A 14,146-nucleotide genomic window follows, 5' to 3' on the forward strand; every position below is an offset into this window, starting at 1 on the left:
TCATGCTATTTAATCAGCTTCTTGATATGCCACACCTGTCAGGTGAATGGATTATCTTGGCAAAGGAGAAATGCAAATTTGTGCACAACATTTGAGATAAATAATATTTTTGTGCTTACGGAAAATGTCTGGGATTATGAAACATGGCACCAACACTTTACATGTTGCATTTATATTTTTGTTCAGTGTATCTAGGTCACCCTCATTAGTTTATGTAAGACATGTGTTTCCAACACCCCTCTAACTCCCAACTCTCCTTGGCAGATGATGTATTATGCACATATTAAAAAGTCAGCAAAAGCTGAAACGCTAAAATACATTTTTAAATGACAGGAAAGCTCCACTTTGTTCATCCTGTTGGAGTTGCCCAGATATTCAGGGACCTCAGCTGCATCTTGCCAGGAGCAGAGATACTGAATGGATAGTTGTGGACCTGTGTGTAGCCTAGGAACAGTGTGCAGGTGGAAAACATGACTAATACAATCCAAATCATCATTACCCTGGTTAAATACAGGTCGGAGGTGAAACACAAATTCGAGACAAGTGGTTCAACAATATTAGTCCTCTTTTATTTTTCTCTTGCAGCAAACTGTCATTGGATTTTTCCCAAAGAAAAATAAACAAATAAAACATTTCTTAAATTATTTTTTAACAAAGAAATTACACATGGAAGCCTAGTGTTTGAGGACTCCATCCTTAAGTCATCAGTGAGCTGGAGGTTTGCTGGCCGGCCAGAGGACCGAGAGGCTCATTGTCCAAATTTGCCATTTACAATCTCATATAACCTCATAGGCAGAACTCCAACTGCAGCAGAGGACTCATGCTGGGTCCAAAGCTACAGGAAGGGAAAAATCCCTATCCCAATCTTCCCCCCAAAAGGATCTCAAGAAGATATTTTCTGGGGAAAGCTGAAAGTGCTCGTGTGGGGACCCTGATCCCCAAAAGCCACCAAATGGATGGCCTCTATGCCATGCATGAGTGATATTAGGACTGGTGGTATTGCCCTAGGGTAGTGAAATACCCTTCTCTCTCAATCACTTTACCTCTCTCTGTTCAGAGCATCAGTCCAACATAGGTTAACGTTCCCATAATTCCCAGAAATGCTGGTTGGAAGATTCCCGATTTCATGCTTATTTCATCCGGATCCCGGTAATCTACCAACCGGGATTTCTGGAAAAACTGGGAATTTTGTGGAAATTACCAGAATTTTGCAGCCTTAGTACAACAAAGTTCGACAGATTTTCAGACCAATCAACACCTGACTATCAATGAAATCAAACCCCCTAAACTTAACCCCACAACCCTCCTTTAGAATTATCTGTCTCTACATCATTATCAACAAATGACAGAGAAGCAAATGTTGGAGAAAATGTGAGGAGCTACTGCTTCAGTTTGACAGCTTTGTCTTAACCTACATAATAAAAGTAAGAGGGAAACATTTTGCATACCTGTCAATAAAATAGGCATATATAGCCACAAGAATAACTTCTCAACGATAACAGACAAAGCAAATGCAACATGAATCCTTGGCCATTTTTACTTTCAAAACTTTGAACAAATTTCAAGAGAAAAACTATTTTTTTTGCCAAACCGTGTTTAAAAGAAACAAGGTGCACAATCCTATCAACACATTTAATTTGAGTTGGAGAAACACTTCAAGACTGGGTAACACTTAAAGGCAAGACTTCTTGTGCTCTCTTCCTGTTGACCAATATTCCAACGACTTAAAAAAATGATTGTAAATCGAAAACTTTAGGTAGAAACTTTCAGAGCTGGAGAGGGGCTGAGAGTGACCTCTTATACTCCATTTGAAAAGCCCACTAGAGATGAAACAAAGCAACTTCCTGTGGCCTCAAGTCTCATCCTCCAATGAGGACACTGACTATTGGGGCCTCGCTTTGACCTCTAACCTCTGAGCCGTCTGCAGGCTACACTACCAGAGGCCTGGGGCTTCTGCTTGTAGTGTTTCCCTCCAACGTGCTCCTTCTTGAAGAGGGTTTCGAAGTGGTTGACTCCTAGCTCATAGTGAGAGATTGGGGAGTGATGGAGTGCTCTCCTCTCCTTTACCGTATAGGCCCAGTACCCCCAGGCATGGAGCAACGGAGGGAGAGGCCGAGGTGATGTCGTTGGTGTTCTTAAAAGGGGTGAAAGGTCGTTGTTGTCACCCCTGTGGAATCCCCTCGCCAAACTGGTTTCCTCCAATCCTGTCACGGGATGTGAAGGAGGAGGGCGGTGCATAGCGCAGAGCTGTGACATGACATTCACTCGATGTTGCCTTCGCTTTAGAGGGGTGAATGAAACATTGACAAACGGAATCTCTATGGTGCTTTTTTCCCCCTCCTCACAGACACACACACAGACGTACACACAGACAGCCTCAGGGTTTGGGAGGGGGTAGGGGAGGAGTGCCTTGCGTCCTGCTGCCTCCATACTGTATGTGGTGTTGGGCCTGCTAGTCTAGCTGGGCCGGCACTGCACCTGGCCGTCTGAGCTGTCCTCATCGTCTGAGCCCTCTGGCCCGCGGCCACCGAGGCCTGTGATGCGGTAACCCATGTTGAGCAGCATGACCTCCAGGGGGTCGGCGTTCATACGTCGCTGGTTGGCTGCAGCCGCGCCCTCCATGTCCTCCACCACGCGCCCGTTCCCACTCTCACTCTCCGTCTGGATGATGGAGGGAAAAATGGAAAAGGATGGAGAGAAAGAAAGGTAAGAAAAGGGTTCACTTCTGGTGTATTGTAAAGTCAGCCTTTTTTTTTTTTACATCAGACTACTACAAAGGAGGCCATAGGAAAGGATAGATCATAGTGCAGCCTCAATTGTGACAATCCAATAATCAGATGTACTATTGTGTTTATTTATTTATTGCGCAATCCTTGATCATTTTTAATGCATGTATTGGCAGTTCTTGGCTGTAAATGTATTTTTTTTAATCATCAAATACATTTTATCAAAGAATCAATCATGTTGGTGATTGAATGGATTGCTTTTTAAATGCATCTACTCTATACAGTGGCTTGCGAAAGTATTCACCCCCCTTGGCATTTTTCCTATTTTGTTGCCTTACATCTTGGAATTAAAATGGATTTTTGGGGGGGCTTGTATCATTTGATTTACACAACATGCCTACCACTTTGAGGATCCATATTATTTCAATTTTTTTATAATGGATTTAAAATGGTGCTCCGTAGGATGTTCAAAGTTTCAGATATTTTTTTATAACCCAACCCTGATCTGTACTTCTCCACAACTTTGTCCCTGACCTGTTTGGAGAGCTCCTTGGTCTTCATGGTGCCGCTTGCTTGGTGGTGCCCCTTGCTTAGTGGTGTTGCAGACTCTGGGGCCTTTCAGAACAGGTGTATATATACTGAGATCATGTGACACTTAGATTGCAAACAGATGGACTTTATTTAACTAATTATGTGACTTCTGAAGGTAATTGGTTGCACCAGATCTTATTTAGGGGCTTCATAGCAAAGGGGGTGAATACATACGCACATAGCACTTTTCCATTATTTATCTTTTAGACTTTTTTGAAACAAGTTATTTTTTTCATTTTACTTCACCAATTTGGACTATTTTGTGTATGTCCATTACATGAAAGCCAAATAAAAATCCATTTAAAATTACAAGTTGTAATGCAACAAAGTAGGAAAAACGCCAAGGGGGATGAATACTTTTGCAAGGCACTGTATATAGTGTCCTTGGTGCTGATGTGTTTTATACATCCTGTATCTTGCTGTATGTAGCCTACCATTCCACACAAAATAAGTTTGCTCATGGGGGAAATTAAATTATTTGAATTTAATTTAATTGAATAATGTTGTTAATGACCTCTGGCCTTGGGTTCCAGAGCCGCACCACAGGGTCGATGCCGCTGGTAGCCAGGAAGCAGTAACTGGGGTGAGGCTGTAGGCAGTTGACTATGGATTCGTCCCCCTGGAGGATCCGCACCAGGTTAGCAGTCTCCTTCTCCCAGATGAAGAAGGAGCCGTCGTCGGAGCCGCTCACAATGTACTGGCCTTTACTGGGGGGACACGAGAGATTATATATACACCAAACAAAAATAAACGCAACATGCAACAATTTCAAAGATTTTACTGAGTTACAGTTCATATAAGGAAAATCAGTCAATTTAAATAAATAAATGAGGCCCTTATCTATAGATTTCAAATGACTGGGAATACAGATATGCATCTGTTGGTCACAGATCCATTAAAAAAAAAAAGTAGGGGCGTGGATCAGAAAAACAGTCAGTATCTGGTGTGACCACCATTTGCCTCATGCAGTGGTACACATCTCCTTCGTATAGAGTTGATCAGGCTGTTGATTGTGGCCTGTGGAATGTTGTCCCACTCTGTTCACAACGTTGACATCAGCAGCCGTGGTCTGTGGCTGTGAGGCGGCTTATGGTAGAGAAATGAACATTCAATTCTCAGGCAACAGCTCTGGTGGACATTCCTGCAGTCAGCATGCCAATTGCATGCTCCCTCAAAACTTGAGACATCTGTGGCATTGTGTTGTGACAAAATTGCACATTTTAGAGCAGCCTTTTACAGCACAATGATCATCCTGTTTAATCAGCTTCTTGATATGCCACACCTGTCAGATGGATGGATTATCTTGGCAAAGGAGAAATGCTCACTAACAGGGATGTAAACAAATTTGGGATCTTTTATTTCAGCTCATGAAACATAGGACCAACACTTTACATGTTGCGTTTATATTTTTGTTCGAGCGAGAGAACTGTTAGACCTTGTCATTGTTTGACACGGCACACAGGTGGCAGAGACATTTCGGTAACATTTTATTTGAAGGGTACTTAAATAAGGACTTCATAATGCATTCTTGATCAAAACAAGGCATTCATAAGCAGTACATGAGCATTCTTTCATTCTTATGTCAACTACCGCAATTTGACACCTTATGAACTGCTCATGAATCCGTTATTAAGTTGTTAAGGAGGCACCGAAGTTTCTATAGAACAGCATAATGTGTTTCTTTTTTAAAAGGTCTGAAAATAATGTTGCACACTATTATATATGCTCCCAAAAATTGAATTAGTAAACATAACATTAGTCAGCACCTCTACAAAAAATGTGTGCGTCAGCTCATGCTTTTTACTTTTCTTTACAGGTCAACAACTAATATTAACATATAGAGTGGTTTTAGTGTCTAAAATGCTCCACTGACCTGCCAAAGAAGTTGGCCTCCTTGATGTCTGTGGTGGTGTTGCAATGACCACAGTAGCGGTGTTTGTAGTCGTAGCTGCGCTCTCTCAACACGACCTCGTCTTCCGGGATGGGCTCCTTCCTGCTGAACGTGTGGAAACGGATCGAGCTGTTGCCCTTTTTGTCCTCAGCTATGAACAGACACGACATGGAAATAAACAAAAACAAACAAATAAAACAGTGCATTATATCAAATCAAATCCATACACTAACTAACACTGTATTAATTTGCACAATTGCCTTTGTGGTATACATAAGGTATTTTGAATTGAAGCAATATATCAACACATAAAAAAACATATTGTAAGTCAATGTGGGGAAAGGTGATGGAAAAGTCAGAGGTCAGCCAAAATCACACTTTATTTGTGGGGGGAAACGATTACCCAAACCCAGCATCACCATTTAACCCCTTCTCACCAGAGTCCATCTTGGAGAAGAGGGCGGCCTTGATGTCCTTATCCAGGGCGTCGCAGGCGCTGCTGTGGGCTTGCTCGGGGAACTTGCCCTTGAAGTCATCCAGGCACTCCAGAGCCTCAGCCACGTACTTCAGCTCAAAGAGGCAGCGTGCCAGCCGGAAGTGGGCTTTCAGGTGCCCAGGGTTGAGGGACAGGGCCTTCAGACAATCCCTCAGCGCATCGTAGTGGTCACCGTCCCTGGGGGAGAGAGAGAACACATCACACACACACAACTGTAAATACCACACAGTCACACACACACACAATGTGTGTACCAGCATAGTGGTAAACCGTTTGAAACGTGATGAAACAGGGACGTTATACCTGAACTCATCAATTTTGCTACAGTATGCCCTACTGAACATGACCATGTTCTGTAACAGGAGAAACACAGAAGGAGAGTAGATGAGGCTAGGGGTTAGCTAGGGATCAAGGTCGAAAAAGCTGCCTACCACTTGCGCTTCATGTAGGCGGCAGCACGGTTCCCGTATAGCATGGCGTTGTGGCTGGCCTCGTGGATGCCCAGACTGTAGAGCTGGATGGCCTGAGTCCACTGCTGCCGCGCAAACGCGTCGTTGGCTTGCTGCTTTATCCGCTCCAAGTGAGGCGGCAGATCACCAGAACTAGGGAAGAAAGATGAGAGGAGGACGAGATGAGAGAGTGATAAGAGAGAAACTAGGGATGTCACCGACCATAGCGTTGTGTTTCTATAAATACACTAGGGCTAAGCTATCTGTTGCTGAATGTAATATGTAGGTGAAAATTAACGATTAAAATCAAACGCGAGAAAAAGGTTACCCAGAGAAGACTTTGCTTTCTGCGAATCGAAGTCGGCTGGCTGGCAAGTGAATTCCATTTGACACACCGTTGGTTGTCTTTCCATTCTGAACATCTGTTGGGATATCAAGATTTTAGAAATCCCCATACAGTTCTGGGCATTAAAGTTACAAAGTACTGCAGAACAGTAAAGAACATTTGCCGCAAAGTAACTGCACCGTCAGGGACATTTTTCAAAAATGCATTTCATTCCATGGGTTATTGTCAAGTGATTGATAATGACCTTGGTGGTTGTCACCCTGCGAGAGAGTAGTTTGTCACATTGACAATGTACCTTGACATACATTGCTGCTGCAAGGCATTTTGAAGAATTCACTTTTTAATGCCCAGATCTGTATATAAACTATGGGCAGACTTTCAGCGAGCAACTACACCCCTCCATATAACTCATTGGTCATAAATAATGCATACTGTACATGTCATTTTAATGGCCAAATACTGTAGTAAGCTTTGGGCTATTTCCATAGTCATAATACCTGTTAATTGGCACTTTTTCGGAAGCAGATAGGTGTACGGTTTCTGTTTGAACGTCAAGTCAAATAGATACACCTGCAGACAAGAGAAAATACATTCCCGGCAAAGTTACCCTTTTAACCCAACCACAGGTAAATCAACAACTTTAATGATTTGGTTTGAGAGTTAAAGTAGTATGCTTGTTGGGATTCAAACCTGACAATCTGAGAAAGAGATGGATTTTTGCCTAGTGGGCTGACCTGGAGGTTTGACCTGAAATAAGAGTTTAACTTCTAGGACGTTTCCTCTTCTATGATGTTTCCACTTCTAGGAAGCAGCCTTACCTGTTCTCCTCCCATGTTAACTAGCAGCTCGGTGCCGTCAGGGCTGAAGGTGACGTAGGTGGCCACCAGGACCCTCAGGCGGTTATTGTAGTCAGGGAGCTTCACTGGCAGGTGCCCTGAGGTGATGGAACAAGGAGAAGAAGTTGGGTGAGAGGCATACAGAAATTAATTCCATATATTGCAAATGACTGCATTATAACTCACACATTGAACATGTGTGTTTTTACTGTTTATAATGCATTGTAGATACTGTATGGGCTTCATAGAAAGTGTTCACAGCTGTTTTTTATTAATACATTTTGTGCAATAAGCCAAACCATACGATCACACACACACACCTGCGACATAATACTGCCCCGCTCCGTCTGGGATGGGCTTCTGCCTGTCACAGAATGTGTGCACTCCTGCTGATGTGCTCTGACTCGCAGACTTCCTGTGAATGGGAGTGGAGAAACACAAATGATTACCAAAACATGCTCCATCTGTGTACATAAAAAGTCTCGAAGCTGAGAAAATAACATTGGTATGACTGATGATAGCCCAGAGTAGTAGGGAGACATATTAGACGTTCTATCCAATAGACGTGCATATTCCTTATGTGATATGAAATTAAAAACTATTCAATTAAAACTCAAATTTGACAGTCAAGCAGTGAGAGCAAAATCCTAACTTCAGATTTGAGATGACTTGGACTTTCACGTAAATTATGTATTGATATCAATGGAAACTTGAGTCACATGCATCGATCTCAAGTTAGGATTCGGGCCTGACTACTACTCACCTGTGGTTGTGGATCATGCGCATGTCGTAGAGGCGTACAAAGGGCCCGTTGGCGCCCACTGCTAGGTAGTTATTATTTTGCGGGTTGACAGCCAAACACTTAGCCTCCACCAGCTGACCACAGTATTCCGTCAGGTCGATGAGCACCTCCGAACGCTTACTGCTCTCCCTCAGGTCATATTGCCTAAAGTATTAGTAGAAGAAAGCACATCATGATGACATCAATCATCTCCAGAGAGTCAGAGCTAAGCTCTTTTAAATATTGTTTGTTTTGAATTCTATCAAATACTAGACTTTTGCAAGGTTTAATTGCATGTAAGTTGTTGCAAAACTGCAATTTGTGTCCAAAGCCAGCTTGCTCAAAAACAAACAACTAACTACTATACTCTGTACGTGGGAGCCATATTTTGAGGTTGTAGACTACTGATTGGGTTAGTCAAAAAACAAAAACATAAGCCATCATTGCAACATTGGCCCTTTGAGTCATAAGCAAGGGGGCAGTCAGGCAGTGATGTACGGGGGAAAGTCAGGCAGTGATGTACTGTAGAGACAGTAGGATACTAAAGCCCCCCCCATCATTCACCTCCTGTGTCTGAGCTGACCCCCCTATGGAAACCATAGCCTGAAGCCAACCACGCATCTGCAGTAGTCCACAATGCCAACATCACACCTGAGCTTTCAAGGATACTTAAAGGGTATTGTCTGGAGATACATTAATCTCCAAGACAGTGTGTGATGGAAGTGCTGCTGGAGGCATGTGGCCACAGAGACCCAGAGAAGTCCCTGGGAGAGCCAAGGAACTGGTAGGGAACGGCTTGAGGTAAGGAAGGGGCCCATGGCATAACACTTCCATTCCAACCTTACTGTTTCATGTTATCTTTTCACCTTCGATATTCTACTACAAGCCAGTAGAAATAACATGATGCATCTGACAATTTATCTGACACAGTATCACCTTAACCAATGAACATATATGGATGCTCCAATGGTTAGCTAGCTACTGGGGCTCTGACCTGATGATGCCGTCCTCTGCAGCACTCCAGAAGGTGTTAGGCCACATGGGGGCCGTAGCGATGCGCTTGACACGGTTGGTGTGGTCGGAGAACATGTGGATGGTCTCCTTGACTGACACATCATGCACGTGAACCTTAGTGTCTGCTGCACCCGTCACTAGGATACGGTCACCTGAGTGAGGGAGAAACTGCAAGGGGGGACGGAAAAAAACGAGAATAAAATAAGAAACAATAAGAAAGAAGCTTCATTTCTACACACAGACTTTCCCCATCAAGCAGTTTATGTTTTTACCTTCACAGAGAAGATGTTTGCTGCATGCCCTGTGTGCATAGTGGTGAGCTTCTTGTGTTTGAAGGGGTCCCAGATGATGCAATGTTGGTCATCTGAGCCCGATGCCAGCAGACTGCATAGAACAAGAGCAAACATTACAGATAGGCCAACATAAATGTAGACGTGGTAAATATGGTCAGTAAATAGAACCCTGGTTTCAGCTCAGGACTTACTCTCCCCGTTCATTCCATTCTAGGCAGTTGACACACCCAGTGTGGCCCTGTTGACACAACAGATTCAGGCTGTCAAATTGGCAAAGATGTTAATGCTGTATGTGTGCAGAAACACACACACACACACACACACACACACACACACACAAACAAACAAATCACCTGCAGCTCTGCCTCCAGTCCAAGTCTATTGATGAAGGGGTCCGTGACATGATACTGCCTTTGGAAGCCCAATGCTCTTTTGTCCTGCAGACATTAAGGCAAAACATCACCTGACTCCCCCCAAAATCTCCTGTCTCACTCTGTCCAACATAATTAAAGCATTTCAGTGTACTAGTGCTCATTACTGAATAGATTGCAATGCAGATTGCATTTGAGGGTTGTTGATTTTTTTATCCAGAAAACGAAATATGAAAATTCAGGTCAAAGTCAAATTTTAAATTCTGTGGGAATTAACTAGGTCGGTTTGTTTGGGTAAAATAGTACAGTATTTCATAAAAACAGGGGCTTAAAACGTTGGACTCACCCTGATCTGCCTGTGCAGGATGTCTCTGGTGATGTTCACAGCAGACATGGCCTCACAGCAAGTCATTGAGCACGGACTAGAGGTGCAGGGTCAAAGGTCAGATGGCATCTGCACAGTCTCTAGGAATGGGCTGCAACTTGAGAAATTGAATAGAACGGACATCAATGGACACTGGAGTAATGTACACCTCCTAAATAGATGAGGGGTTCCCAAGTGTTTTGAGGTTTAAATACTGAAACATAACTGTTAGCTAACTAGAACGTCAACTGGTTATATCTCAGCTAGCCAAGTGGCGGTCTTCAGATAGCTATGTACACACAATTCCTTCCTAATACTAGCCATTGCGACTGATGTTTACATTAGCCAACTAACGGTAGCTAGCTGGATTAGCTGCTGGGAGGCTAGCTACCAATAGCCAATAATAACAAGCCCTATACGCACACAATGACAGCAGGCTGGGTTGGCCTCCCAAAAACACAGACATACAGATACAGCCCCGTCACCGTAACTAGATATTTCTGGCATTCCCTAAAAAAAGCGTTGTACCTGTGTCGTCTGGCCTTCACCTCGAAATCGTTCCCAATCTTTGCCCAAGTTTCCAGATAACGATAGAGCCAGCTATCCAGCCAGCTAAATTCCTGAGCTACAGTAGCTAGCTAGCTAAGCTAACGTGAGATTATTTATTCAAGAAACTGGGAATTCTCAATGCACTAGTTCTCTATCTATCTAGCACTTGAGCTACTCCTTACCAATGAAAGTCAAACTTTAGCAAGAGCGCTTCATATTCAATATTTTGCTAAGAATTTACAAGTGTTGACTGTCACTACTTACATTGGTTTCTCAACTGACTGAACCCTCCCACTACCCTTACGTGAACAAGCTGACGTGAACTAGCCTTTGTATACGAAGTTTAGGAAGAAAATTATGAGTACACCACTCTGTGAATTGCACCGCTGTTTTTTTTTCGTCGCACGACTGTACTGTTGAGTGACAGGTCAATTCCACAAATGAAAAAGTTGCAAAGATCCTTTGCATGTTTTGATTTTATTTTTCCAGTGGTGTAAAGTAGTTAAATAAAAATACTTTAAAGTACTACTTAAGTATTTTTTGGGGGATATCTGTACTTTACTTTAATATTTATATTTTTGACAACTTTTACTTCACTACATTCCTAAAGAAAATTATGTACTTTTTACTCCATACATTTTCCCTGTCAAGCAAAAGTACTCGTTACATTTTGAATGCTTAGCAGGACAGAAAAACATCCCTGGTCATCCCTACTGCCTCTGATCTGGCAGACTCGCTAAACACAAATGCTTAATTTGTAAATGATGTCTAAGTGCCCCTGTCTATCCGTAAATAAAAAAATAACGAACATTATACGTCGGATTTGCTTAATATAAGGAATTTGACATTATTTATACTTTTACTTTTGATACTTAAGTATATTTTAGCAATTACATTTACTTTTGATACTTAAGTATATTTAAAACCAAATACTTTTAGACTTTTACTCAAGTAGTATTTTACTGGGTGACATACTTTTTAATAGAGTAATTTTCTATGAAGGTATCTTTACTTTTACTCAAGTATGAAAATTTGATACTTTTTCCACATCTATATTTTTCTACTTATTAACCTAATGCAATATGAGATCAGCAATGGCATTCAGCACTGTTTTCCTGTTGAGATGTATGAAGGAGTGTGGCTTGTGGGACAAAATAATGAATTAATAATAAATTAATCCTGAAATCATTAATAAAATAATAGATATATCCTGATACATATGTAAATGGTCTTCCATTACTCTCAATCATGATATTACTGCATGTCAGTGAGACTGGTCCAGTGGCATGGACAATCGTCTCATAAAGTAGAAAGCACCTGTAGACATTCACCAGTGCTCACCGTTGTATCTACATTATGATATCAGATCAGTGCAGATGAGGAGAGGAAGCTGCTTTAGAGTATTGACTTTTTGAAATAGAGAAGCACAGAACTCAGCTCAGTAGAAGTCACAGGTGAACCTTACTGCTGTGCAATTAACATAACAACCAAAGAGGTAGTGCTGAATTTCCCCAAACTTTGTTGCAGCTTCTATTTATTACAACTGGTGGTCTGTCTGGTGGTCTGTCTTGGTGAGGCAAGGGGTTCAGTTCACAAGCTGGAGACAGGCATCTAAGGGTAAGCACCCATTCTATGGATGTTCAACTTCTTTCTTAGAGAAATTCTGAATGTGTTATTTAACCCTTGGCAAAGCTTGGCACAGAGACTTCTTCTACACACTCTGAAGAAGGCATAGCAGCCGAAACACGTACGCATGTGGTTTTAATTATCCTTGTGGACATGACAAGATCATAAAGGCATTAACTTGCACCTAAAATGAAGAGTGACATGGTATTTCTTCAAATATGAACATTTTATCATTAATCATACAAAGACCACCTTCAAAATGTTTTGTACTCCTGTTTTCACCCAGGCAGCTCTCCTGCCTCTGCCTCTAATTCTATGATCGATTTGTTGTGCCATAAACTGATACTAAGTATACTTTTTTTTCTTCTTCTGTGTATGTCAGGAAGTCAATGCCATGGTTCTGGAGATTTTGTGGAGACTATTGTCACCAGTGCAGTGGAGTCTGTGTCTTTTATCCCTTCTCCTACTTCCCATAGTATCAATTATATGTGCGATCCGTTCAAAAAGGTAATACTTCTTCCTGTATTATGGCCCTTTATGAGTATTTTTTAGGTATTGCTGACATCCTGTCTGCATTTTTCCATTAGTAGAAAGACGTCCAGGTTGTCATTGGCCGAAATGGGACAGATCTCTGGTGAAAGGGTCAGTGTACAAAATACCTGGGAATGTACCATTCACCTTACCAATTCATTTACATTACCATTGACTGTTGTTTGTGGATGTCCTGCTCCAGAAAATAGTACAACTTAATGTAAAGCTGGCATTCAAATGCATGGAATAATACTTATATGATTGCTCATTGCAGCGCCCAGATTCAATTGAGGTCACAACCTCAGAACTAAGGAAGAACATCATTGGACCAGCATCCTCAAAAAGAAAGTCAACCCAGTCCCAAAGAGAACACAGAGGTCAGAGTCAGTTGTGCATCACACTTGCAGTTGGACATGTTTCCCCACATCACACTCAGCTCACTGTTTATGTTTCACTCTGTGCAGGGTCTTTCCCAGGGCAGGACACCCCAAGGCCGGTGAAGGCTTTGAGGCAGTTGCCTCCCTTACCTGAGCTGGAGAAGAGCAGTGTCCGACGACACAGCAGCTACACTGGGTCAGTAGTGTACGACGTTGTGGCCACAGAGGTCTGTAATCCATGGCCCACTACAGACAACAAGGCTTCTCAACAACAGGTAGCAGACGGCAGCAACCACCTGGAGGAGGTAGATGAAAAGGGTGAAGTGCCGTTCCTGGTCTATGCCAAAGTCAAGAAAACCAAAGACTGCTCCAACTCATCAAGACGTTCACCACTGTATGCCAAAGTGAACAAGACTAGCTCCCGGACTGTGAAATCTGAACTACTGTACTGCAGTGACTGATAATAAGTCAACACTGTGACTGACTTGTCCTCCAAATGCTAAATAGTCTACAATGTTTTACGACAAAAGCTTATTTGAGATCATTGCTTCAAATGCCAATCTGATTCGTGTAAACGTAATCCAATAGGTAGCAAGAGTAAAAAGTTTCACTCACTCAGAGTCAAATGCATTAAGTTGTTTTGTTCTTTCTTAAATGTTTATATGCGTATGTATTCATGTTGTTTCTCAGGCCCACAATGCTACAAAGACACAGACATGTGGACTTCTGTTGTAATTTACTTGAGTCTCAAGACAACAAATTAAGTTTGTTTGCTCTATGTTCAATCATTCTACTGCATAATCTACCAATTATATAATAATCAGATCAAAGGACTACGTCAGACAAATGGAACGTTCCCATGTTTCCCTTCTATTTTAAAATGGGCGGGACTCTGAAGTTGCTAA

At 42.2% G+C, this 14,146-nt stretch overlaps 1 protein-coding gene across 4 annotated transcripts; it reads right to left on the bottom strand.

Moving 5' to 3' along the window:
• Nucleotides 1-547: 547 nt before the first annotated feature.
• On the bottom strand, nucleotides 548-13,962 carry LOC121560014 (WD and tetratricopeptide repeats protein 1-like). Of its 4 annotated transcripts, XM_041873061.2 has the most exons (17): nucleotides 13,857-13,962; nucleotides 13,392-13,537; nucleotides 10,141-10,276; nucleotides 9,777-9,860; nucleotides 9,615-9,661; nucleotides 9,403-9,514; nucleotides 9,111-9,298; nucleotides 8,099-8,281; nucleotides 7,656-7,750; nucleotides 7,318-7,433; nucleotides 6,997-7,069; nucleotides 6,482-6,575; nucleotides 6,136-6,306; nucleotides 5,646-5,881; nucleotides 5,191-5,359; nucleotides 3,832-4,024; nucleotides 548-2,661 (listed from the first exon to the last, which is right to left on the bottom strand). In XM_041873061.2, exons 3-17 carry the CDS (start codon nucleotides 10,204-10,206, stop codon nucleotides 2,458-2,460), a joined length of 2,031 nt encoding a protein of 676 aa, XP_041728995.1. In that variant the 5' UTR covers nucleotides 10,207-10,276; nucleotides 13,392-13,537; nucleotides 13,857-13,962; the 3' UTR covers nucleotides 548-2,457. The 4 variants fall into 4 exon arrangements, with proteins under 4 accessions (XP_041728995.1, XP_041728998.1, XP_041728997.1 ...); XM_041873064.2 differs by lacking the exons at nucleotides 13,392-13,537; nucleotides 13,857-13,962 and adding an exon at nucleotides 10,687-11,012 and having other exon boundaries at nucleotides 10,141-10,216; XM_041873063.2 differs by lacking the exons at nucleotides 13,392-13,537; nucleotides 13,857-13,962 and adding an exon at nucleotides 10,687-11,012 and having other exon boundaries at nucleotides 10,141-10,270.
• Between the last annotated feature and the right edge of the window lie 184 nt (nucleotides 13,963-14,146).

Source organism: Coregonus clupeaformis, unplaced genomic scaffold (assembly GCF_020615455.1).
Source record: "Coregonus clupeaformis isolate EN_2021a unplaced genomic scaffold, ASM2061545v1 scaf0356, whole genome shotgun sequence".
Taxonomy (NCBI): Eukaryota; Metazoa; Chordata; class Actinopteri; order Salmoniformes; family Salmonidae; genus Coregonus; species Coregonus clupeaformis.

What these genes read in the sequence shown, in the direction of transcription:
- LOC121560014 (XM_041873061.2), bottom strand. Translation starts at nt 10,206, where the DNA reads ATGACTTGCTGTGAGGCCATGTCTGCTGTGAACATCACCAGAGACATC. An exon ending in TCCTGCACAGGCAGATCAGG is followed by an intron (nt 9,861 to 10,140) that starts GTGAGTCCAACG and finishes TAATGTCTGCAG; the next exon opens with GACAAAAGAGCATTGGGCTT. An exon ending in TTAACATGGGAGGAGAACAG is followed by an intron (nt 7,070 to 7,317) that starts GTAAGGCTGCTT and finishes TCTTGTCTGCAG; the next exon opens with GTGTATCTATTTGACTTGAC.